General features: G+C 48.0%; 1 protein-coding gene across 3 annotated transcripts; it reads right to left on the bottom strand.

The window, feature by feature from the left end:
• Nucleotides 1-5,585: 5,585 nt before the first annotated feature.
• Nucleotides 5,586-24,964, bottom strand: tfap4 (transcription factor AP-4 (activating enhancer binding protein 4)). 3 transcript variants are annotated; one of them, XM_088936789.1, is made up of 7 exons: nucleotides 24,708-24,964; nucleotides 19,004-19,169; nucleotides 15,594-15,692; nucleotides 14,768-14,938; nucleotides 13,852-13,995; nucleotides 13,140-13,307; nucleotides 5,586-10,715 (listed from the first exon to the last, which is right to left on the bottom strand). In XM_088936789.1, the coding sequence occupies exons 1-7, from the start codon at nucleotides 24,794-24,796 to the stop codon at nucleotides 10,557-10,559; spliced, it is 996 nt and encodes a 331-aa protein (XP_088792915.1). In that variant the 5' UTR covers nucleotides 24,797-24,964; the 3' UTR covers nucleotides 5,586-10,556. The 3 variants fall into 3 exon arrangements, with proteins under 3 accessions (XP_088792915.1, XP_088792918.1, XP_088792916.1); XM_088936792.1 differs by lacking the exon at nucleotides 24,708-24,964 and adding an exon at nucleotides 24,048-24,175 and having other exon boundaries at nucleotides 9,994-10,715; XM_088936790.1 differs by lacking the exon at nucleotides 13,140-13,307 and having other exon boundaries at nucleotides 10,421-10,715; nucleotides 24,708-24,917.
• Nucleotides 24,965-26,150: the final 1,186 nt, after the last annotated feature.

Genomic DNA, 26,150 nt, shown 5'->3' with positions numbered 1-26,150 from the left:
CCAACACCCAGGACACATTATACAACACCAGCCCCAAAGGACACACATTCCACACCAGCCACAGGCACCCCGTTGGACCCCAGTTACCCAGCAACTGTCCCAAAATAATGGAGTCCAGCAGTCCAGTTCTGTCTCAGTGTAGTTCCTTAGGTGGTTATTAGGAATCTTCTGCGGTCCTGGGCAACGTGGGTCTCTCCTGCTCTCGCCCTGACTTTGATTTCTCTGAATCCAATGTGAAGTAGGGATGGAGGAAGATGATGCTGGGGATTCCTTCTCCCTGCACCGTCCCTGGTCCCGTGCTGTAATCTGTAAACCTCCCTGCTTCCAAAAGTCTCAGTTCTGCCCTGACTGGGGCTTTTTTAACAAGGGCTCCTGACTGATCCCCCGGGGGTGGCAGAACTTCCCTGCCGTGCTTGGGGTGTGGGCAGATCCGGCTGCCCAGAGCTCGTTCGGGACACGGGCTGTACGCAGGTGGCCAGGTGTCACAGTGCACTGTTCCATCGCATCCTGGCCGTATTCCATCACCTCGGTCACAGGCACCCCCAGAGTCACCTCCGAACGGTGTGGTAACTGTCCGGAGTAACGGTCAGGCTGAGAGGGCCTTTGACCAGGGCAGGAAACATAGAGAAGGCATGAAACTGCATCAGCCTAGGGTGTCACTGGCTCACCAATGCAGCTGAACAGCCATGATACCCGATACCCCCCCACTGCCATTAGTTCACTCTGTGACACCCTGACAACAAACAAAAGAGGATGATCATTATGACACCGACTGTCGGGTATTCGTCGTCGTCCAATAGTTTCTGTTCTCTTCTTATAAATGTCCTATGTTCCTCTGTAATATCCACACTATACCTTAACGAGATAGAATGAAGAGACTATTAAACAATAATCAGCAGAACAAAATTCACCAGAAAGGCACAAATGTGAGCGAGAAAGTGGAATCTAAGATCAGTTTGTGGGTACCTGAGGTCACAATGTGGCTTAAGCACTGTGGTAGTGAAATCACTTACCTCGCTTTATCTGATACTGCACAATTGTTGCCAAATAGTGGTCGAGTGAGTTATTCTAATGCTATGATAGCCTAAAAATATAAATTCTGCATTTAAAATGCAGTATTTCCTAGAGAGAGTGTACATCTGTATTACAAATGAAGAGGTGTGAAATATCATCTCTGTTGTTGGTGGTTCAAGGGGAAACCGTATAGTCGTTCACATATTTCGGGTTGTATTATGAACACAACATTCTATTCTGTTCTTTAAACTACTTTCTTATCACGTCACAGATGCAATGAAATGACTGATCTACACTCCAAGCCAGGTGAAGTGAGACTGATATATAATTACATGCCAACTTTCCCATCAGTCTCAAACAGTGGGAAGAGTTCCACTGTTCCACAGCAACATCAATTCAAATGCGTTCATTACAACGTATGGGTGCAATCTTGGAGGTGTTTTTGTATTATGGACAAATCCTATATACCTCCCTGTGGCATGAGGGGGTCTTACAGGTGTGACTCTGAAACAAGCGGGTCAGCAGAGAAGCCAAGCTCTCTGAATGAAGCTGTTTTGGCTCTAGAAACGGGGCAGTTCAGAAGACGTCTCCAGTTACAGCCTGGCTCGAGTTGCAGGTTAAATTTAACTGCGCTTGGTAACCTCTAACCCACAGGGTGCTCAGATTCAGGCCAGATATTGTGCTATTTTCACAGGGGGAACCCAATTCCCTCGGGAAGTCCGGCAGCCTGTCACTTGGGAGACGCTCATCTTTCTCACCTCCTTGCCACCGCAAGGAAACCTCTTTCGCACACTCGCTCACTGGAGGATTCCTAAAGCGGGAATTTCAGATGGTCCTTTCATGGGGGCAGCAAGTTTTTTCCAATGGAGTAAAAACTGTCGAGCTCTCTGCAAAAGAGTATGCAATTCCCAAAATATACAGTACACACAACATAAGCATAAGAAAAGGTACAAACGAGAGGAAGGAGTTTGGCCAGTCTTGCCCATTTAGTAGTTCATATCTAACTAATCCAGGGATCTTATCAAGCTGTTTCTTGAAAGAATCCAGAGTACCTTCTTCAACAGTATGACTGGAGAGCTTGTTCCATGCTCCCACCACCCTTTGTGTAAAGACGTACATCCTGTTCTTGGCTTTATCCAGTTCTCAGCTGTATAAGATCCTCTGACCATGCAAACGTTAGCAAACAAGCTATAATGGTCTCTTCTCATTTGTAAAATTTTTAGAGTCTCTTCACGTCTGTCTGCGTTTAAGAGCGTATTTATTTAACAAGACATTGCAAGTGCCGTTTAACTGAAGAGGAAAAAAAGCAAATCATCAAATCAGTAAACACTGGTGTAATGAACATTTGTGTTGTTTCTGAGGTTGTTGACTCCTCTCTCCCTCCCCTATTTAGGCAGACCGTTTGCAGAATATTGCTCACACAAAAACAGGTGTTGTCTTTCATCACACCCAACAATCCCACAGTGCCTCACAGCAAGCTTCTCTCTGAACCAGCCTGCTGTTCTAACTGCTTTATCCAATTCAGGGTCACAGGGGAGCCGGAGTCTATCCCAGCAAGGCAGGGATTCAGATACAGATACAGACACACACACAATCACAATCTGGGCTGCTTTTCTCAGAACCCACCTTGAGAGGGTGTGTTTGGACTGTGGGAAGACACCCACATGAACATGGGGAGAACATACAAACTCCACACAGACAAGCAGCCCAGAAGCTGAAACCCAGGGCCCCAGCGCTGTGAGGCAGCAAGGCTGACCACTGCGCCACCGTGCCTCCAACACATACAGCTCAAACCTTCAAAATACATTCAGTTGAAATGAAACTGTAATGGATATGGGATGTTGACATGTAGCCCAAACCTTAATTCCTTCTCTAAACTCACCTTTCAATCTTGTTTCCCACTTTTTGTCTTTTACATTTTGAAATTTGTAAAACAAAAATAGGAGGCGTGTGATTTATACCACATAAAATCTAAAATTAGAAAAGTCAGAAAAAGAATGGCACCTAACAAAGGCGTTGCTTTGCCCATCTTGGGAATACCATGGGGTTTAGCTGGTATTATTTCAGTTAGGAAAATCCTGAAGAATTAGGTCATCTCAAGATGGGGGTGTTCACAAAGTAGCAGAAGGTAGAATAGTAGGTAGAGATGGATAGCTAGGTTTTACTTTTAATTTAACAAATACCTTAACATAGCATAACAGCCCTGTCACAAACCCTAAAAGCACCACTGAGCCCAGTTTACAGGCTGTATTTATAGGTGGAATTTATATTAGGATTTTCAGCTGTGGCCATGGATGACATTAGAGTTGATCCTACAGTGTCTGAGACTAAATTGGGGTCACTCCTCCTAAAGAATGGACAGGAGTTAATCTTACACTTAGGGTTCATAGATTAATATTTTGGATAATGAAATCAATATTTACTATGTTGAACTCTAATATTGCAGACAGCATACTGAATATGTTAAACTCACATTTTCATGAACTGTAAACAGCTTCAATTGGCTTTACTGTTTGGCAGATGCGTGTATAGTTGTTTGTAATTCAGATTTTAAATTAAATATATATGAAAAAGAAACCATATCATCTTACACCTTTTGTGTGTCGTTACTCTGATGGTAAAGAAAGAAAATCGACTGTTTTATGTGCTTAGCTACATGTCAATTAATGGAGTCTAAGAAGTTGCTCATGCTTACAAATTATTTGAAATTTAAATAATTAAAAAATTTAAATTAAATTGAAATTTAAAAAAAATCGCACCCACAAAGCTAAATATGCATTTTATACTCAAAATTATAATAATAAAAAAACACACATTGTTTCTACGAACTGGCCTGGTCCATTAATCTGTTCTTACAGATCAAGACATCTGATCCTAAACTGCACTGCCCCCTACTGGGGAAGACTGCCCGAGTCTATGCCACCCCTTTCTTACAGTCAGAGTTGTCTAACATCATTCAACAAGTCAACGCTATGAGGTGGAAGGAATTCTACCATCCGAAAAGCCCACCAGTGTGGATTTCTGATTAATCGGTGAACAAGCCACGTCTCAAAATGAAGCAGCGGTAAATTCAAACTCCAGCAGATGCAAGCTGCTGAAGTCACTGCGGATGCTTCAGGAAAGTGACATCTCCAGGGGGGAAAAGAAAAACAAAATCTCCATGGGAATGTGGAAAATGGAAAAGGATATCCTAAAAAAAAACATTTTTTGAAATACTCAAGAAGGCTCTTTTTAAATGACAGATGATTCCGGAGCAAATACAATGCCCTCCGTGAATATTGGGACAGTCAATACTTGCTTACTGAGAATACAATACTTACTTAAGCAATTTGGATTGCAGATCAAGATGAACATGAGGCAAAAGTACAGTACAAAAGTACTATGTGCAAGAAAATGCCTTCAGACTCTTTGACCTGCGCTTCATCATGCCGCACGACAATGACCCAAAACATACTTCCAATGCAACCAAGGAGCTCATCGGGGGGAGAAAAGTCTCAGGCTGACCAAGTCGATCTCCTGATTTTAATCCAATTGAGCATTCATTTCACTAGCTGAAGAGGAGACTGAAGTCAGCCCCCCAAAACACACAACTGAAACAGACTTCCGCCGAGGCTTGGCAAAGCATCTTAAAAGAGCAAACCGAGAATTTAATGGCATCAGAGTGGTACAGGTTTTTGCATGCAAACTATTTGCAACCAAATAATACGTTTTATACTATTTTAAATTACTTTTAAGTTCATTTGTCCCAATACTTACCTAATACCTGAAATGTGACAGAATCCCATGTCTCATGTATACTCACTTGTTGATGTTATGCACTGTGGTTGGCTGTTAGCCACCCCAAATAGGACTCACTGTGGTAAATGCAAAGGCTCCTGGGAAGGACACATCACATGACAAGCATTTTAAAATATTTCGGTTGAGTGGGCAGCTGCGTCAGCATGTGTTGGCTGCACCGCTATTTCTCAGGTAAGAAAAACCGTGTGGACTGAAAGCTCGCAACTCAAGAAGGCTCCACAGCTCAAATGTTTCCTTTCCATTCTTCGGTGTGGAATTAACTTCCACTTTTTCCCCACATAGCGGCGCAGTGGTTAGCATTGCTGTCCTTTTTCTCCGGGGCCCTGGGTTCATTTCCGGAACTGCAGTGCTGTCTGCGTGGAGTCTGCATGTTCCCGCCATGTTCATGTGGGTTTCCCCCAGATGCTCCAGTTTCCAAAAACATACTGCTAGGTTAATTGGCTTCTGGGAAATATGGCTATGGTGTGAGTGTGTTTGTGCCTGTGTGTGCCGTGATGGACTGACGTCCTGTCCAGGGTATACCCTGCCTTGAGCCCATTGCTTGATGGGATAGGCACAGGCTCCCTGGAGACCCTGAATTGGCAGAAGCAGAAATCGGATGGAGGTATGTTCCCATATAGAAATCTAATTGTGAGCAGGTGAAGGATACTGCATGTGACTGTTTTGTGCCAGTCCTGGGGCTGGATCCATGAAACTGGCACTGCCAGTCACAGCAAGCGCTCGAGACAGAAAACCCGAACGTGAAAAGCAAAACTCCAAGAACCACAAATGTCTAAAAAACAAAGTACAAACTTTATTATCTTTCTTTACAAAGGCACGTGCCTCTTTTTTTTCCCAGGTTTTTTTTTTAAACAAAATATAATAGCTTCTCAACGACCACATGGACTTAATTCCATTTGACAAACAAAAAAAAAAGAACAAAACCAAACTGAGATTTGTTGTTTTTTTTTTAAAAAAAAAGTTCTGTAATAGACGTCGGGAGCGGGGAGGGGGAGGGGGAGAGCAGGAATGGAAATACAGAGAGAGACGCTGTACAAGCGAGCCTTTCAGACAGAATGATACACACAGGATCAAGGGCTGGGGACTCACCCACTGGGCTTTAACTCACAGCAACAAGCGCTTTAGCAACTACTATTTCAATTAGAAAAATATTCCTCCAGTATAAGTGCTTCAAAGTCATAATTCATTGCCAATGTTTCTTTCACCAGCCTTTGATATGTTTTTGATATCCTCAATCCTAAAAAAAAAAAAAGAGTTGAACCTCTCGGCTTCGGCAGGGGAAATGTTCTGTACTGTTGGTGGGAAACCGTGCCCCTCAAACACATCTGGAGCGATTAATCCGAGAGCTCGAAATTTCTCAAAATTACCAATCGGACCTATAAGCTAAACGGGACAAATTAAGCACTGCTTCCTTATCTCCTTAGCAAATAAGGCAATTAAACGAGATGCACAAAAAGCACAGCACTGACTCTCAGTGACCCTGGGGTGTCCACCCACTGCTATGCACAGAAGACCTTGTAAAGATGAAGGAAATGGTCTTCATTCCCTCTTTCTGCCCTGATTGGAAAGAGAATTCCCTTCAGCTCCACGGAATCTTGATCACAGTCAAGATCATAGTCTGTGGAATATTCTCACCGTCAGACCCGCTCACGTCTAGCAGAACCGGCCCAGAGAATTTGCCCCGAATTTTACAGGTGGGCCTGAAACTGGGTGGTCCACAGTTAATCACTGGGGGGGGGGGGGGGGGCACTGTTTCAAGAAGAGGCAAATTGTTCCCAGTCAGTTTATTGCTCACCAGTATATTCAAACTCCACGCCCACTAACCTGTTACCAAGTCAGGCAAGTCTGCACATACTACGCACCTCCTTGGCACAAAAGAGGACCTGTTCGGAATTCTAATAACAAAACCAAATCTAGTTCTTCAGACAAACTTTTCAGAGATACTTTTCAGGAATGTCGGGGTCTGTCATTCACCTCACTTTCCCACCTCGTTTCCCTTTAACAGCAGTGAGGGGCGATGAATGAGACCCCTTAAATACCACGACATGTAAAACCTGTCACCTACTGCAACAGGTGAGTGGATTTTGCCCATGGTCATACTCAAACCCCAAGTACTACAAGACCAGAGGCAGGCCTAATTGTACCTGTAGCAAACTCACTCAGAAAAAGACTTAACCCCCCAAACTGTCCGATAAGCGCTATACAAAAATTCGAGGACTGCAATGTGTCAAAGAGCTCTGGAGGAATGTTTACAAACAGTTCAGTCCTCCATTATCCATGTAGGCGGCAATACTTTTTTTGTTCTTTACTCCCAAGAAATTTGTAATGTCTCCTCAGCATGGATCATCCATAGTCCAACTGGACCCTAGCATCTACCAAGTTTTGATCCACCCGGGATATTAACCACAGGCTAATGGATTTCAATTTGCTATTTGAGACCTCCATTTAAATTTCCTTTCACAGCTTAAAAAGCTGAGTGAGATTTGGTACTGTGCTAATGCTTGTGAGTTTCTGCATTGTGATTATTCAGGTTTGCTAGCTGAATTTAACTTAACGGACTTGAGCAGAAGGAAAACCAGTGACTCACCGAATTTGTCCGATACAATGTCACCCCCAGCTTTGCTCATCATCAATCGATCACCTACTTAGAGCAGTTCAGTCAGAAATAAGGGGGCAAATTCTTACTTAGCAAGCTGAGAACCGACTGCAGAGTGTTCTGGGAGTGGAATAACACACTCTGAAGGTATTTGTGAAGGTACCTTCAGCAGGAATGAGCTGAAGAACACTTCCTAGATCTTACAAGTCCTGCCAATACAGTTCTCAAGGTCTGGGTGCAGAACAATCAGTCGATCAGTCACAGGAATCCATCAGATATGTTGATTTAGGGCCCAGTTGGGACAAAAACAACAGCAGAGACACTGGTCTTCCAGGACCAGGAGACCATTAAGGCAAGCTCGATTATGCCTGCTTCGAGACAGCTGATGTTCTGTGCTGCGAGGCTGCTGTCAGGTGGCAAGGAGAGTACAGACTCTTAAAGACTCCCTGCCATAGGTGGCAGGTCTTTCTCACCGATTTCTGTTTGACAAACATTGACTCCTGGTAAAGAGACTTATGCTCTCCTCTGTACTTTTGTACAAAGCACAATTCCACAGATCATTTGTACAAAATTATGAAAAGGAGAAAGAAAATACTCAGGCAGTGGAATCGGAGATGTTCTACAACTTGCATGCACGGAACATAACAAAACCTCCCCAAGCATCTGTTTGTGCTCAATGCTGTTTGTGTTAAGCATCGAGCTTGGAAAATAATATCATCATCCTTCAATTAACATTTATGTGTTTTCATTTCCTTGCAGTCCCTGTTTTCCCGAAAGGCTGGGAGAGAACTAAAGGAAATTAAGCAGGAATGAATGTAGCAGAGCTCTGCAAGTGACAAGATAATAAAAAAAAAACCCCAACCATGCCTCTTCTTGAAAACAGTTATCGACAATTAGCCCAGTTTCTCTTCCTGGACAGCCAAATGTTGTGTGTCAGTATGTTTGCAGACTAATTCTCTGAATCTCGTTTAGCTCGAGTCTGACATCAAGATTTTATATTCCAACAAACCTCAAGTTTAGGGCCGCAGGCATGAGACTAATGGGGATGGACAGATCCAACAAGGGACAGAGAAAACTGTATCTATATATACGCACCCAATGACCACTGTTAAACAGACCATATATGCCAGCATATTTACATTTAAGAAAAAGAAATAAATCTACATTAGGTTGCTCATAGCAGCACCACTCCAGGTTGCTGAGCAGGAGCATGTGACCTGACGACCAGCATGAAAAGAGGGATTGCTGCACTAGGATTCCAGTTGTTTGTCAAGAGAAAGACAACGATACATAACATCTACACACTAACGCACTCGTGTTACAAGAACCGTGTCACTTTCTGAGACGTGATATATCAAAGCGACCAATTATGGAACTTTTTTAAGGGGGGGGAGATGTGCTCGGGGGAAAAATTCCGAGGTCAAACAGAATCTCCAGCCACTTCCGGATAAAGGGAGAAGCTGGGCAGTCCGCGGCAGGTGGGCGCGTTTTTCGGAAATGCCTCTCGCCCCAGGGTGCAGAGGTGATGGCACAGCTATGAGAGCCCCAGGGGGTGGATTTTTTTAAAGCGATGATTGTGCGTGTGAGCATGCATAGATCAGATCCACCGACTCACGGGCATCAGCGACGGCACAGATCCCCCGCTTCCACAGTAAACATTCCTCCTTGCCAAAAAAGGGAAAGACTTGACTCAGGCCGGGGGGTCTGCAAAACACGGTGCCTGAGTGCGTATATATACATACACAAACACGTACAGATGCCAGGGACGGGCTTTTACAGATCTGCTGGGAAACACGCACCCCTCTCAACCCTAAAAATTGCCCAACTGGCATCGTGCAGCTTCATGAAGCCTCACGGCTGTAGGATAGCTTATTCATTGTGACATCGACTCTTTTTTACGACGACAAAAACGAAGACAAAAAAAAATATCAGAAGTGGATTCCACCGCGACTGGCATGGAGCAGCCCCACGGTTCTCAACCGCTTTGCTAACAGAAAACGTTACAGCGTCAGAAATGTAAACGATACACGGCGCAGTGGGAATCCTGGGTAGGTTACAGTCTTTTGGGCGGGAGGGGCTTTCCCCCACAGGAAAGATAAGTGCCCGTCCAGCCTGGCAAGAGCTGCCTTGTTACGAAGTGCATCCCAGATTTCGGGGGCTGGTTAAGGACTGCCGCTCGCTCTTACAGCACAAAGAAAAAAAGCTGCTAGCTGCTGGGTATCAGGACAGGGAAGAGTTTCAGACATGTACTGGATGCAGACTACTGTCATCTAACGGAAGCTACAAGAAGGTTATATTTTTTTATGTGGACACTTCCGGAATATTGCTCAGAGAAACATGTGGAGGTGAAGGTGGAGCCAGTCGAAGCACTGAAAGGCCAACAGAAATCTATGCAACGGTTCTCACTGGGGGCGAACTCTGAAGTGTGTCTGTTTTTGCTTTCTCACTAGTGGGGAAAGGCTGTGCGCAGCAGAAAACTGTATCTGAGAGAACTCTTCAGAAGCGCCCATCGAAGGCAGACTCTTTGGCAGTCTTTATATCTCTGCTGATAAAACTCTCGAGATTTTTTTGCGTTCTCTTTTTCTTTTTGTGATTTGCCGACGAGGAAAACCCTCAAGACGGACGTTGGCTGCTGGCTGGGAAAAATCGTAGCGAGACGGGCGCGGGGAGGCCAAGGCCGAAAGGCGATGCTGTTTCAAAGTGGGGACCCTTCCTCTGTCCAAAGCTTAAAGCTCAAGGTTGGGGGGGGGGAGCGGGACAGAAACTTTTCCGGTAAAAAAAAATTGATTTAAAATTCTCACAGTGTCAAGCTGCACGTAGCCTCCTTTGGACGTCTCGAAATTCAAAAATAAAAGGAAATTGCGAGGGAGGAGGCGGCGAGGGTGAGGGAGGAGGGGTTAGTGGCCTACTGATTTTTCCTCTTAAGCTGTACAGTATCAAAAGTGGAGGGCCAGCTGTGTTTCAGCTCGAGCCGAGGCTCCGGACTTTGTCCCCAGAAGAGCGGCGCAGCGGTGAGCGAGAGTGTGAGTGTGTGCGCGGATCCGCGCGGGGGGTGTGTGTGTGTGTGAAGGAAGATGCGAGGGGTCCGCAGGGCGATCTTTCCTCTCCCCACCATCACCCCCACCCCCACCCCTCCCCTCCCTCCGGATCAGGGCAGCTCCCCGTCCCCTGCTCCCCCCTCGCTGTCCGAGGCCGTGTCCGAGTCGGGGGTGTCTGGGAAGGTGCGGCCTGGCGTGACGATCACGGCGCGGCGCTGCTCCTCATCCGTGCCGGCCTTCTCCTGCGTGCCCTCGATGTGCTGGATGGCCTGGCGAGACAACGGGGACGGGGGGGGGGGGAGGGTGGGTCACAGAGCTGCCAACCAGGGCTGTGGAGCCAGAGCCTGCCGGGGCTCTCTGAAGAACCCCAACTTCTCAATAACCAAACATCCCCAGATCAGATCAGATCAGCCCCATCACTCAGATAAGAGCACAGGGAGAATGAATTCAATTCGACATGTCTGAATCTATTCATTATCCCTAAAGATTCGCACCACTTTCCAGTTGTTTCAGAGCCACATGCTCGCAGACTGCAACATACAAAACTCCCAGTTACTGCAGAATGAACTACATGCTGCTGGTTCAATTAGAGACTTTCCCCCTTAAACGTACTACTTACTTACACCCACTAAACCCACATTACTGCTAAAACATCAGCCTTTTATTCTCCTTCCAGCCTATGTTTCTTACACACCTATAGAAAAAGCACAAGTGCGTAGAGGACAGTTTTAAATTTTCTTCTACAGCACCAATCACAATCACTTGGTTGGTTTTAACTTTCTGTGCGACATTCCAAGAATATTTCGTTTTTCTCTCTGTGCTCTATTCCAGAAAATGGCATGTAAAATTTTCAAGGATGTGGTGTGGATCCTATACGTCACAGCAGGGAAAAAATGTTCTGGGACAGCAAATCCAGGAGTCTCCTAGTCTCTAAAGAGGTTTAATTCACCAGCTTCTAAACTCTCAAGACTGCAGAGGCCTTTGGCCAGCTTCAAAACCCTCAGCGACAGCAAAACCAAGGAGCCCTGCTCAACAGGAATATCAAAGTTTCTGGCTATAGGAGCATCTTCCCACAAGAAACGTCAGTAAAAACGGACCCTGACGGAGCACCACGAAGTACCGCCGGAAAAACAACATTTACCAAAGCCTGCAGTGATACAACCAAAACGTAAACGGTATGCAAAAAATTAACCTTCCGATGCTATCAGATGTCCCAAGCAGGGGAAGATTGTGCTGGTCAGCAATGCTCAGTGTCCTTGACTGACCTAGCTGTGCCCTACTGTCCCAGCAATTTACTTATTGACACAGGATCCTAATTCAGTCTTGCTGTCCTGCATGCTCGGAACAACAAATCTCTTCGCCCCAGTGAAGAGGAAGGGGGCGTTTTCATGTAAAAGCCCAGAATTTAACATGTTGCTTTTCCCCAGTATGTCACCCTTCATTTATGCATCAATCCACAATACTAATGAAGCAAAAATGTCAGGGACTCTGCTGAAATGGTAACACAGCAGAATCTCCAAGAACCAGACTGAAACTCTAACTAGATGTACTGTATGAAGCTGTCTCAAGCATCCACACAGAAGGCATTTGGCACAACAGCCATTAATACAACTAATAAGCACCTAGGAACAAGTAATAGGTTTATTCCATGCTGACATTTTTTGTTCAGCATGAAATAAACCTATTACTTGTTCCTTTGCAGCCTACTCATGCTGACACAGCTACCCACCTGAACTAATAAGCACCCAGAATACCCAAAATAGCATGTAATCAGAACACTCCCCTTAGACACTCTATTCTCCTCCCATAAAACACGTCAAATCAACTGGCAGTGTATGTATGTAGTTTAAGGTATTGTGAAATCAGAAAGAAGTTCAAGTAGGTTGCTATGTCAGCATACGCAGGCTGCAAAGGAACAAGTAAAGGTTTCTTCCATGCTGAGAAGACAAGTGACACAATGTGCCACACCTGAAGCCAGCCGAATCGTTGTCTCTCTTCGTTTCAACATGGAATAAACCCTTACCTGGTCCTATGAAATCACTAATACAACCTAACTTTTTTTTACTTAGTTCAGGTGGGTAGCTGCGTCAGCATGCGTAGGCTGCAAAGGAACAAGTAATAGGTTTATTCCATGCTGAAAAAAAGAAGAAAGAGAACACAACGTTTCGGCCGTGGAGCCCACACCTGAAGAAGGCTCCACGGCCGAAACGTTGTGTTCTCTTTCTTCTTTTTTTCAGCATGGAATAAACCTATTACTTGTTTTTTTTACTTATCTCACCTTCATGCTTGTTTTCGGTTAACGAGCCATATTGAGGGTGATACCACACGATAAAGAAAGCACCAGCCTGCTACGAGCTCTGTTCCCAAAGCGCAGGTCAGGCATGTGCCACGCCAGACTTGAACTTGTGAAACTTCCCGCAATATTTGAGCTCTGATTTACAGTATCTTTTCAACCACGTATACACAAGCTTGCATAAAAATATCAAGGTTTAAAACACGAGTCTACTCTACATAGCGATGGCCTATCCATATGCCGTAAGCAAAAATGAGAAGAGAAAGGGCACACATCTGTCCGAGGCTGGAACCTGGAACACACTGAAATCAACGGGCAAAGCAAATAACGACAGCTTGCATCACAGCTCCGAGGAAGGGCAAGGAAAGGCTCTTGTGCGGGGGCCCGGCCCGGCCCTCACCTGCACGATGGTGTCCAGGTTCTGCCGCGACGTGGACACTGTGTTGATGACGGAGGCGGGGCCCATGGTAACCACGGTGACGTGATGGGGCAGGGGCGGCAGCGCGGGGGCCGGCACGATGACCGTGGGGTGGTGGGTGGGGGCGGGGGTCGTGGCTGGGGGCACCACCTGAGCGAGGCACACAAAAGCAGAGCGGTCGGTCAGCCCCATGCCAGGCGGGTCAGGACCTCGGTTTTACGTCTCATCCGAAGGACGGCGCCTTTTTGTACAATATAGTGTCCCTGTCCCTATACTGGGGCATTAGGACCCACACAGACCGCAGGGTGAGCGCCCCCTGCTGGCCCCACTAACACCTCTTCCAGCAGCAACCTCAGCTTTCCCAGGAGGTCTCCCACCCAGGTGCTGGGTCAGGCTCACACCTGTTCTAGGGGCACTGAGCAAATCGACCTCACGGACTTCTCTAGAATCAGCAGTGAAACGTGAGCCAGAAGACACTTGTGGGAATTCTGGGACAGTGGTTTGAAGACAGGACAGGAGCCAGGTCTTTACACAAAGGGCGGTGGGAGTATGGAACAAGCTTCCCCAGCCATGTTGCTAAGGACGGACACTCTGGCTTCTTTTAAGAAACGTTTGGAGGATGACAACTAACTACTGAACACCCAATGGTTAAGAGCGGTCAGGTGGCCTCGCCTGGTCAGTGGTGGGAACTGACCTGGGCGCCGCGCAGGGACTGCTGCTCTCTCTCCAGCCGATCGTGCTGCTGCTGCAGGCGGAGCCGGCTCTGCTCCTGCTCCTGCACCTGCTGCGCGATCACCTTCAGCTTCTCCGGGTACATGTGGGCCTCCAGGGAGCGCATCTGCCGGAGGGGGGGGGGAGAAAGGGAGGGGTCACAGGGCACCGGCGTCAGACACACACCGCCAGGGGCTCCGCACCCACTGGCGCTCCATCCTGGGGTAACCCCACGAGTCATCACACAAGACTGAGCCCTTTCCTAATCCGTTTGTCCAGTACAGGGTCACACAATACAACACCGAAATAGGAAAAAAGCGTTGCGGTTACCCTTCATTCAAATCAAAGAAATGAACTTGCATGGTTCGGCCAAATCACCATTAAGGATGCAAACTTATGGGGCCCGATTACATTTCGGCAATCTGTTACGCACAGATGAACAAGGGTTAAAGTATTCAGGTATTCAGTCGAGTTAAAATGGCCATGAAGTGAACTTTCTGAAACCTTCATGATGCAGCCTTTAAAGGTCCCTCCCCCCATTACAGAACAGACAACACCAGGAGGCAGAAGGCGATTTTTGGGGGGTGTCGGAGATTAGGCCAAAAACCACCGCTTGCAATTCACAGCTCATTTTCACCGATGGCAAGCAACATTAAAATATAGAAGCAGAAGAATAAATAAACTTGAAATAACGTACAAGTTTCTGTATTCTGGAACTTTTTTCCTCTTTGTGGTTTGAGGAAGTTAGCAGCTGTGAGCTGAGATGTGAAGATTAAGATGTGCCTTTCAGTATAATGCCTCTTTGACAGTAGAGAGGCAAGTCTGGTTATTTTGTCCAACTGAATCACATGGACTTGTGCTTCGACCCCAGCCCCCGCGCAGCGCCCCCTGCCGCTCACCTGCTCCTCCAGCATCATGCGGACGGAGCGCTCCTTGTCCAGCTGCTGGCGGAGCTCGATCATCTCCCGCCGCAGGTCCTCCACCTTCTCGTCCTCCAGGATATCCGGCGAGCCGATGCCCTCGTCCTTCTCCTCCGCGCGTCTCCGCTTGGGTGACGAGCCGCTGAATTCCTGCCGGGGAGGGGGAGGGGTGGGGCATGAAGTCTGGCACTCCTGTCCCCAACTTACACACGGGGTCCCGTCGCTACACCGGGCTCCACAATCCATCTGGCCGTTTTCTGACCACCACGGAGCCAGAGCCTATCCCAGCAAGCAACAGGCACAAGGCAGGACACACCCTGGACAGGACGCCAGTCCATCACAGGGCACACACTCACGCCAGGGCCAATTTTCCCAGAAGCCAATTAACCTGCCAGCATGTCTTTGGACTGGGGGAGCAAACCAAAGCACCTGAAGGAAAAACACTTGAACACGTGGAGTGTGCAAACTCCCCACAGACAGCACCCCCGGTCCAGAATTGCACCCAGGGCCCCAGAACTGAGAGGGAGCAATTTTGGCCACTGCGCCGCCCTGCTGCCTGAAGTCCACAATCGCAAACACGAAAAGTGAGCCGAGATGAATTCTCCACGTCGCTGCTCATTCTAATCGCTGTGCTTCAGGACAGGACGGCCCCCCTACCGCTCTTAACCACCCCGAAAAACAGGCACGCGTGTATGACAGGGCTGCACAAAGGAAACGGGTGCAGCTGATTCAGGAAAAACAGGCAAAGCCCCCCTTCCTGCGCCTGGAACAGACCCACAGGAGCCACAGGACGCCCCTTCCTTACCTGTATAAAGCGCTTCAGTTGGGTGTTCTGCTGCAGCAGCCGCGTCTTCTCCTGTTCCAGCGAGAAGATGTACTCTGCCGTCTGCTGGAGAATGGCCGCCTGGCGTGGGGGAGGGGGAGAAAGAGAATTTCACAGGAGAGAAAACAGGTGTTGCGCCTGAGGGCATGACTCGCGTCCTGGGCCTGTCCAAGAAAGTTTTGTGCGCGAAAGAGACGGTCGTCTGTGCATCTGCGGACTCTGACCGATGCCCAGAGGCACTCCCCCACCTTCACGGACATTTAACATTTCTGCGCGGGCTGGCAGAAACATCACAGGCTATCGCAAAGGTCTGCAGTTGGAGACTAGAATTAGAAAGACCCTTAACCTGCTCCATCTTTACGTTCACTGCAAAGAAGGTGGCTTCTCAGCGTCTTGACTGCAAGCAAGGGTTTCTGGAGTGCCGACCTGCAGAGCTAGCAAAGTCTTCACTGTGCACTGACTTCTCATTGCTCAACTCCACGCAATGCACCCGAATGAAACTAAGACATCTAAGTTACCTACTCTTCTCCCACCCCAGTCTGTCTGCTAACAATAAAAGGACCACTAAAGAAACGCAGAAGCACAATGAGATCGGATATTGCCCGGCCCTGCTTCGGTGCGGGATCACTCCGAATCCGTGTAACCAGAGGAAGAGAGGGGCTGCTGTAGTACAGCTTGCTGTTCAGGTCTCTAGCCACTCAGCTCAGCACCCTGGGCTGTGACGAGAGCAGGCTTGGGCGCCTGTGCCCTTCAATGCCCTGGACGGCGTGTGAAATGAGATCTGCGCGGTGATTCTGAAGTTTCCAACGAGTTGCCCGTTTTCACACAGAACGAACAGTAGCACTCGCATGCAGCTGGTGTGCTGCAAACGCACCAGACAATTTCACAGCTAGACCTTCAGAACAACCATGACCAGTAATAAACAACCAGTCACAAACGCCTTCCTTTATGTTCTGAACTCATAGCAGGCAACCAGACAGCCGCAGAGAGGAACGTTCTTCTGGTGTTTTAAAAGGGATGTGCTGAATGGAAGCGCAAGACGCATCTGAAGTTCGCTGGCTGACCAGTAGGTGGCAGGCTTTCCCTCTGGACTAGAAATCCCTAACCAGCACCACCGCGCTGTGAGCAGCACAGAGCATCGTTCTTTTAACTCTTTTAATTTCCTAGTCCTGTACAGTGGATTTGAAAAGTCCCACAACACTGACTTAAGGCAGGAAAGGTAATCCCAGAGTCACTAAAAAGGGCAGTTAATATTAAGTTTAATTAAAATTTCTTATAATTTAAGGAAATGGAGACATATTTCCTCCACTCTCTCCCCCTTTCAAGCTCTTCCTTTGGACTGACTAAGATAAGATCACTTTATTAGCCATAAACAATTTCTTGCATTAGGAATTTGTCTTTTCACATACCCCAGCTTGCTCTCCATGAGACACACAGACAGGGAGAGAAGCTTGGGGTCAGAGCACAGGGTCTGCCATTGTACAGCACCCCTGGAGCAGCTGGGGTTAAGGGCCTTGCTCAGGGGCCCAACGGAGTAGGATTCCTCTGCCGGCCGCGGGATACGAACCGGCAACCTTCCAGCCACAGGCGCAGATCCTGAGCCACAGTGCCACCGCTCCGCCCGTAACTAGCATTAGTCTGAAGCACGAGCAAAGGAGTTCCACTCTTCAATTACCCACCAACAGTTTTACTGCAATCAAGGCAGGAGGTTTGCAGGAAAGGCTTTTAAAAATGTGACAAAACGTCACAGGCATTTGCAAAGTCCTGCAGTCGGAGACCAGAATCAGAAAGACCTGAAACTCGCTCCACCTTTACGTTCACTGCAAAAAATTGGCACCCTTATCACGCCCCCCCCTTGATCTTAAAAGGCTACGTGGCTTCTCAATACCGCCTCACGCCTAGCGAAACCAATATGCATGTCAGCACCGTATTCGGATCCAGACATGCTCCCAGAGTCACGTCAGCTGAAAGTGAACTATAACAGCGGCATTCCCTCTTCCACTCGCCACTGTCGCAGACTTATCACCCTGCCATTTCTTTTCATGAGAGAACGAGGCGAAGGCTAGGAGTGCAGATCAGCCCACAGTATGACAAGCCACGACGCCCAGGTTCCCTGCTGTAACCTTGGAGGAACCCCCTCCAGCCCCCGTTGTGCCGGTTCTGGTCCCATTTGGTTCTCAGGAGAACAGGAACTCGCTGCCGCACTTTCTCTACTGAACCGCAAGGGCCAAGAAATATTAAACGACAGGGCAGTTCTCTGCTCACGCTGGAGTAGCACATCAGGCACATCGCTCAGAAGCCCAGCTTGGACAGGTCTCCAGAGATCATTTAAGAAATCACTGGCACCGGATGGGAGACGGCATTTAAGATAAATCGAGCCAACTCTGGAGGTGCTGCTAGCAGGCCAGTAGGTGGCGCTCTTCTCATCCCAGGTAAAAAATCTCAAACCCAGCCCTCAATACGGCGACAAGGGCACGTAGTCTCACGAAGGAGAGGCTACCTTCAGGATGAAATGTTAAACCGAATTCCTAACTCTTTGTTGAATTAAAAGGGGAACCACAGTCCTAATATCTCAGACCGGTTATTAAATCTCGGTCACAAAATAAATTCATTAACGGTATAGGAAAAAAAACTACAAATTTCGAATTAAGCACAAAAGCGTCAGCTTTGTGAAAGAACTAAGTCGCCATGCCGTCGTAAACCCCTGGTCTCGCTACGGGCGAGAGCGAGAGCTCATGGGAAATGTGACGTGCTGCGGCCCTTCCTGCTCACTAGTCCCTGTAATGACTAATGTAATGAGACGTACGAGCGAATAAGTACAGGTTGTGCAGCAGACATTTTACCGCAGAAAGTTTCTAACGGGACCTGCATGCAGAGTGAACAAGTAAGTTCCACTTATCGGCAAAACCATCTCGAAGTCGAGAGCAATACTTCTACTGGATTAAAAGAGATGTCCTCACAAGCCTGCTGGTTTACAGCCTAGGGCCGCTTCACCTCACAAGATGTTTTTTTGCCTCGTTCTGAATCGCAGAATACGGCGCCGCGCACACCTGGAACTTTTGTCTATTTTGTCAAGTGGACAATGTGGACATGTGATATGACTGCGTTCTGAAATGCACTCATCAATGCCGATTCTTTCTAACCCCAACATATGAAAACACCGTTGCAGCTCCCCTTTAAAAGACCCCAGTATGCTACTCCCCAGAGCAAGGATGCACCCCCTGCTCCCCGTACTCAACCCCTACTCTGACGACTGCTGTCTGGAGGTGATCTGCCGCTCGGAGCGCCGATGCCGGTGGACCTGGAGCCCTGCTACCCTGGGACCCCCCTCCAAGCGAACGGCGGCTGTGATCCCCCGGCGAACCGCAGCGCGGCCGCTGTCCGGAGCTCACCTTGCTCAGCTTCTCCCCATCCGTGTGCGGGATGAGGGTTTTGAGGGACTGGAATCCGGCGTTGATGCTCTGCATACGGCGGCGCTCGTTGCTGTTGGCGATCTCCCGGCGAATCCGGCGCTCCTGGTCTCTCTGCGTCTCTGGGGTGAGGGGGATGTTGGCCAAGCTGCAGTCGCACAGAGAGAGCGGAGACATGACATATCCACGATGCACTCGGGCTCAATGGGCGGGATGACCCAGGACACTAGAGGCTGTTTTGCAGCATTTTAAAAGACGGTAAAAATCAAGTGCCAAAACCCCAGACGTATCTCAAGCTGTTCTTGACGCGAAAAAACAAGAATCTGGTTCTGATTCTCCAGCCACGTCAGCAACAAATTTTTCCCATTTTCACAAGGGCACCACATCTTTTTGCCCCCCACCCCCCCCAATTTAAGCAATCGTCGCCGACAGCCAGTAGTGCTTCTTTGTCCTGGATAATTGTTGCAAAAGTCAGAATGTTAAGGCCAGAAGTACAGCCAATGCAAGACGGAGTTTCATCTTTTTTCCTGCAGTTTTAGAATCGCCGCTGCCATTTCAAAACTTAGCGCCCATTGCCTTTTAGGATTTAATAATTTTCCTTTTCTCAGACACCTTTAAAGGGGATTGAAGCCACTCAAAATAACCACCAAAGCCCAGAGCAAAAGTCAGATGTTGCCACAGCGACTTCCTGTACCCAGCACTCCCTCGGGTACCAGTGAACAAGCCCCAGTCCGCTGTTCGGATGCGACACTTGTCATAGCGGATGGGAACCCTTTTGCCTGCTGTTCACATGTACAGAATGCCCCAATTCTCAAACTACTTGATCAGCTTGTGCTAGCTTGATGTAATGTTGCCGACAGGCCTAAAGCAGCCATTAACTATTGGGCTTGTAATTTATAACCATTGAGTGGGACAATATTCTTATTGAATCCAGAAATATCTTAAAATAAACTGAGTCACTACCGTGCTACGTTGAAATCCATTTCCAGCTGGTTGCCCTAATAGGAAATCCGCAGACGTTGGGAAGAGTCACACCAATCACTCAAGATGCAAAACTTTTTATTATTTATATTTAAGTTCTGAGATCTTGGGGCCCCAAAAGCACATTCAATTAGTTTGTGAGTAACTCTACACTTGAACAGTGTTTTGCTACATCTCTTGCTTTCACTCCAATATGAATTTATGAAAAAAAAATATTTTCATATTACAATCTGCTCTTCAGGCAATTTTAAAGTGCTTAGTTTGCGTATTCAAAACATCTTGCGAGAATGAAAGTGATGATGCATATCTAAGACCAATTTTTTCTAAAACTCCCGCCAATTTACAGAACCTTCCTAACTGCGATGGCTCCTACAAGACTCATGGAATTGGATAACAGTATATCTGAGAGATGATAAATTCAAATCACTGGATAACCTTTTAAGTAGCTGACATCTGAAAAGTAACGATGATCTTGAATGGATACGGCACACTTACATACATTACGAAGCCCTGTAACAAGAAATACAACTAATTCTCTTTCTGAGTCAAGTAACACAGACAATGTGAATAAGCTGAACGCAGATGCGAGGTTAAACCACCTGGAATAACGGAAAGCGCTTCCCGGACACTCAAATGGGGGGAAGGTTTTAAATCAAAGCAACAGGTAAAGGTTAACATGGTAAAAACATTGAAAATTAGAAAGAAGAAACAAAACATTCCTCCTTGCTGATCCTTCTCCACTCCACAAGAGGTGCGACTCATACCTGAAGAGGGCTCAACAGCCGAAAGAGTGTTTCTTCTTGGTATTTTTCCTTGTGCCTTTGCAGACAGCACCCACTGCTGCCGTTACCTGCGCGAACCCGGTTTTAAACCAAGCCTATTTTGCACACTAACTGAAATGGAGAGGAGAAAGTAAGGGCAGAGCCCAGACCCCAGGCACTGCAGCTCATCCTGGTTTCTGCAGAGGACCAGAGCAGAACATGACTGCCCTCCCAGATGGGACACTGGTCCCCACCGATACAGCTGGGTGGACTGGAGCTACTGGTGCAAAGTACTTCTCTCAAGATACAACAGCAGTGTCTGCAGCAGGGACTCCAACCCACAATCACTATGCTACACCGCCCCCATAATCCGACAGGACTTTGACAAAATAACCAACAAGTCCCCCTCAGACTCATTCTGTGAAGCCCACTCACTTCCAGTAACCGCTTATCCATTCGAGCCCCCCTGGCCGGTTGGGCAGCAAGCTCAGGACGGGCCGAAAATTGGAAAATGCCATCGAGGGGCGGGAAGAGAACACGGGACGCTGACCAGAGCTTCGGATGAGAACTCCGTCATGAGGAAAAAGGGAAACCAAGGTAGGGCAGGGGAGAGGTCAGCCTGGAGATCCCTCCCGCTCGGACTGTAGTGTCAGAGAGGGCTGGAGAGCAGTGTTAGGAAAGCAAGGGGGGAAACACAGAGTTTCGGCTGTACGCTCTGCAAACAGGGGGGCGCATCTCTCTCAGTGCTGCGCTAGAACTTCTCCCAACATCTCTGCCATCCTCATCAGCACCTGCACAGCTGGTTCACCGCAATCCTGGAAGGTAGGATGATAACCAGGCTGCTCACGGCTTCTGTGCTAAAGCCTCCACACAACAACACGGTCATCCACACAAGGCCACCCCCTTGCGCAGCTAGCGACAGGATGGGGTCTGGGCTGTACGGCACAGCTCCCAGAGAACTTCAGGACTTCCCATGACAAGAGCATCCCTGCAGCATACTCGAGTTCAAGAACGCGCTCACATTGGCTCGTCCGGGTTGCCTGCGCGTCTCATTCTGCAACGTGTTCGACTGAAACAATGGCCGGAGGGCCAGCTGAACGCCAGCGCGCACATACAAGGCTTTATTTACAGCAAGCATTCCCGCCCCCTCTCTCCGTAGTACACGCCTCTGCCCCGCCTGTCCTCTTCACTTGCAAACGCTTATTTCTGGGTCGAAGAAAGCCGGCCTGAAATGTGCTACAAAAAAAAAAAGGGCAGCAAAAAACAATCAAGAGTGTTGAAGAGTCGCTTCTGTTTCTGCTCTGGCAGCTAACGAGACCGGCTTTCAGACACAACAGACGGGAATATCCCGAACAGGCCCAGAAGAGTCATTACACAACAGCTTTACTCTATGAAAAAAACGCTGCTGTTCTGAACTGGTGGATCAGAGCTTGCAAGTGCCACACACAGACAGGATTTCCAAAGGTACAATACGGTACGAGGGAGTAACTCATTAATGCCAAAACAATAATAATAATTGCTTACACGCATATAGCGCTTTTCTGGACACTCCACTCGAAGCGCTTTACAGGTAATGGGGACTCCCCTCCACCACCAATGTGCAGCCCCACCTGGATGATGCGACGGCAGCCATAGTGGGCCAGTACGCTCACCACACACCAGCTCTCAGTGGGGAGGAGAACAGAGTGATGAAGACAGTTCAGAGATGGGGATTATTAAGAGGCCATGATTGGTAAAGGCCAGGGGCAAATTTGGCCAGGACACTAGGGTTACACTCCTACTCTTTTCGAGAAACACCCTGGGATTTTTAATGACCACAGGGAGTCAGGACCCCGATTTTACATCTCATTCGAAGGACAGCGCCTTTTTGTACAGTATAGTGTCCCTGTTCCTATTCTGGGGCATTAGGATCCACACAGACTGCAGGGTGAGTACCCCCTACTGGTCCCACTAACACCACTTCAGCAGCAACCTTAGCTTTTGCCAGGAGGTCTCCCATTCAGGTGCTGACCAGCCTCACACCTGCTGAGCTTCAGTGTGGGGCCAGTTGTGAGCTACAGGGTGATATGGCTGCTGGCTAAACTGTTAAGGGTTTGCTGCCAGGAGCTGTGTGGTGGGACTAACTTTCTCTGGCCATCAGGCTCCAGAAGAAGCAGACACCTAGAGTCAGATTAGATTGTTGCAGTTGCTCTCCCTCCTGAAAGCAATCAAGATGTTCATTCATGAGGCCTCATTATGATATTAGCAGTTTTCTCAGCTTAAAGGAATACTGATTGTATACCTCGTTTTACTTGCATCAACATTGTGAGGATGCATCAAGGTGACACCAGTTCTGCACAGGTGTGGTGGCTTCCAATCTGGGAGCAATGTGCTGCGGATGTCTGCAGTTTCTAGAGACTGGTGAAGCAACGCACACCACTTGCCAATACAGCTCGTTCCCTGAGTGCTATAGTGCAGGTGGATTGTTCAAGCCTTTAGAGAGGACCCCGAAAGAAGACCAGAGACTTCAGCAGTTCCTTCTGCGATAGATCACATCACATTTTTAATAACGTCACAGGGTTACATTTTATGAACAGCGAGGCGCTTTGGGTTGCAGAGAACAATACGTTACAGGTGGGGATCTATGTATTTCGCGTAAATTATTCAAATGTAATTTACCAAGCATACCAAGTGCTCCGTGCTTGTACCGTTTTAATTCCCTCTGCTTTTCAGTTAGCATTGAAGTGCTATCACGCATATTAAAAATAGGACGCGGCAGAGAAATGCTTGGCACATCTTAAATTATATCAAACCATACAGGACATCTGTTAACCCCAACGCGAATAATATGAGTTACACTGCACAGCATGGCAAGAGATATTTCCTACAGTTCCCAAGAGCCCGTTCGCTTAAGGACTACACTTCCCAGTGTCACCGCGAATGGCTCCCCATTACTCCTCCTCCTTCATCGAGAGGGCTGCAGACGCATTGACGGGCCTGCTGTAGAATACACACCCCCTTTTAATAAAAGACTGCTTAATAAATCTTAGTTCGTCGCCCAACCACAAAACCTTCGAGTTTCCCCCTCCCGAAGAAAAACAAAACTCGCCATTTTAGGAGATAAAATGACACCCCGCGCAGTTAAGAACTAATCCGAGTGCACCGACGACCCAACGCCATTAAGAACAATGCGACCCAGCTTCCTTTACTGTGTGCTAGCAGCATGGCTGAGCGACGGCAGCAGACGCAGTGCAACTCGGTAAAAGAGGTTGAAAACAGTGAAATACGGCCCGAGGGACCCAGACCTGGAAGGGGTGCACACCGGGCCACGCGTGTGGATTAGAATTTCAATGTATTTCGCACTCGGCGGGCGTACGCAGATACCCAAAAGAGACGCACAAAATCTCCAGTGCTTAGCGCACACCACAAGCATGGCCGCAGAGCCACAATACCTCCAGTCATTGCACACGGCGAAACAGTGCCCCCCCCCCGCCCCCAAACCACAGTTTAAGGAAATCTCCCCAGTGCAAATGCCACCCCTTTACAGTGGAAAAGGTCACTGTAACCCCCAAAGCTGAAACACCCCCAATCGGTGATGTAAAGCAGGGCTGCACACGCGGTGAAACCGCTTTGTGCTGGAGTATCTACAGCCGACCAGCCCCGCGGCTGCAGCGTGGTGTTGCAAACCACGTGGGTTATGTTTGTTAGGCAGAAAACGTTCATTTTTCACAGAAATGAAACAAAGTAACAATAACGCGGCGTGCACCCCGTCACCCCGCAGCGGTCCGCCGCCTAATTAACGCAATTAATCGCCTAATCACGCCAATTTCGCTGCCGTTCCTGGGGATTACCCGTTCACACAATAACACACAAATCAAATGAAGCATGCTGGAACACCACCGTCGCCCCGCCGGCAGGAATACCGAGAGGGGGATCAAATGTAGAAGGAAAACGAGCATACACACCTACAGAGACCTCCAATCACTTCTTTCTCCGTTTTTCTGAAATGTTGTAAAGAGGGCACCTTTTGAGTCGGTACCATGAAATACTCCATGCTTTTTTCTCCAGTTTCGGATCCGCGATTCTCTCCTGTACCCTAACTGCAGCCTCCGGATACCTCGCTTTTCGTGCTGCTCTTATGTATTGTGTGTATATGTATGTTTAAGAGTGCGAGTTGTAATGTTACTCTGCTCTCAGCTGATGGGGTTTCCTCAATGTGAGTGCGCCTTGCTCGCTCTCTCTCTCTCTGCATGTACGTGTGTGTATTTGCAGCTGATCGGATGTCTGTTTCAAGGCGGGAAACAGCTGGTAGGAATCACTAAGCACTACCAAAGCCTCCTTCCGCAGAGTAAGGAATTGCATGTAAACAAAGGACTATTTAAACCGAGCTACACTGGGGGAGACGCGAATGCAATAAAACTGCATTACTCCCGAAAAACACATTTTACGTCGCATGTGCAATTGTATCGCTGGGAGACGGCGAGGGGGGGGGGAGGTCGAAGGAGGGTGGCAGGTATCGGGCGTTTTTTTTTTCTGTTCTTCCTGTGAAAAATGTGAATGGGGGCCGGGTTTGCGCGTCTGTGTGCGAGCGAGCGGGTGTCTGGGTGCATTTGTCTTCATTCGCCACTATGAAGTGAACAGGCACCATCAGCTGACAATTTGGCAGGAGCTGCAAAAACAGCAACAACCCGGGAAAGGAAGAGGCGAAGGGAGGGGAGCGAGCGAGAGAGGGGGAAGGCGAGGCGAGACTGACATTGAAACAGCTGAACTTGTTGTACACCATTTTAGGGACAGGGAAGTTAGAAGCGCGGAGCTCTCGGTTCGCCGAATTGTCTCTCCTGCTTTGCAAAACCAACAAACTGCAAAATGGGAGCGAAGGCGAACGCTCTCGTATACAGCGTGCAATAAAAAGGTTGAATTAATAAAAAAAAATAGAAATGGCTTGCCTTGCGTTATGAAAGCTCGGTTGTTTATATGCATGCGTTTTTCATCCGTTTACTTGTAGTGGCGGTCGCCTGTGATTTGGGGGCGAATTTGCATCCGTTGTCTTTTCGAGCTGCCATTTAAACCCAATTATGGTAAGACTGAGGCGTGAGCGTGAAAAAAATGTCATGTTTTCAGCCGCAGGTCCAGCCCCGTCGTCGAATCCGACACCCGAATGTGCCATAATTTACACCAGGGGATATGAAACAAACGACGCAGACACGTGCTTTGCATATGAATCACAATGAGGGTGTTGCGCTGGGTTTTTTGGGCACGGTTTTCCTGAATGGTGTATTCAGAAATAGTTCTGAATTGCGGCGATTATCCTAACGATTCAGGGATGATTTCTGTGGTACGTTGTTTTCGTTCACGGCGTGTAGTCTGTAAGCACGCCACGCCACCAGGGTTTTTGTAGGGTACGCCCG

This window comes from Atractosteus spatula, chromosome 18 (genome assembly GCF_055471065.1).
Source record: "Atractosteus spatula isolate fAtrSpa1 chromosome 18, fAtrSpa1.hap1, whole genome shotgun sequence".
NCBI classification, from domain to species: Eukaryota; Metazoa; Chordata; class Actinopteri; order Semionotiformes; family Lepisosteidae; genus Atractosteus; species Atractosteus spatula.
Note: the sequence above shows the minus strand (reverse complement) of the source record. Positions and strands in the feature narration are given on the sequence as shown.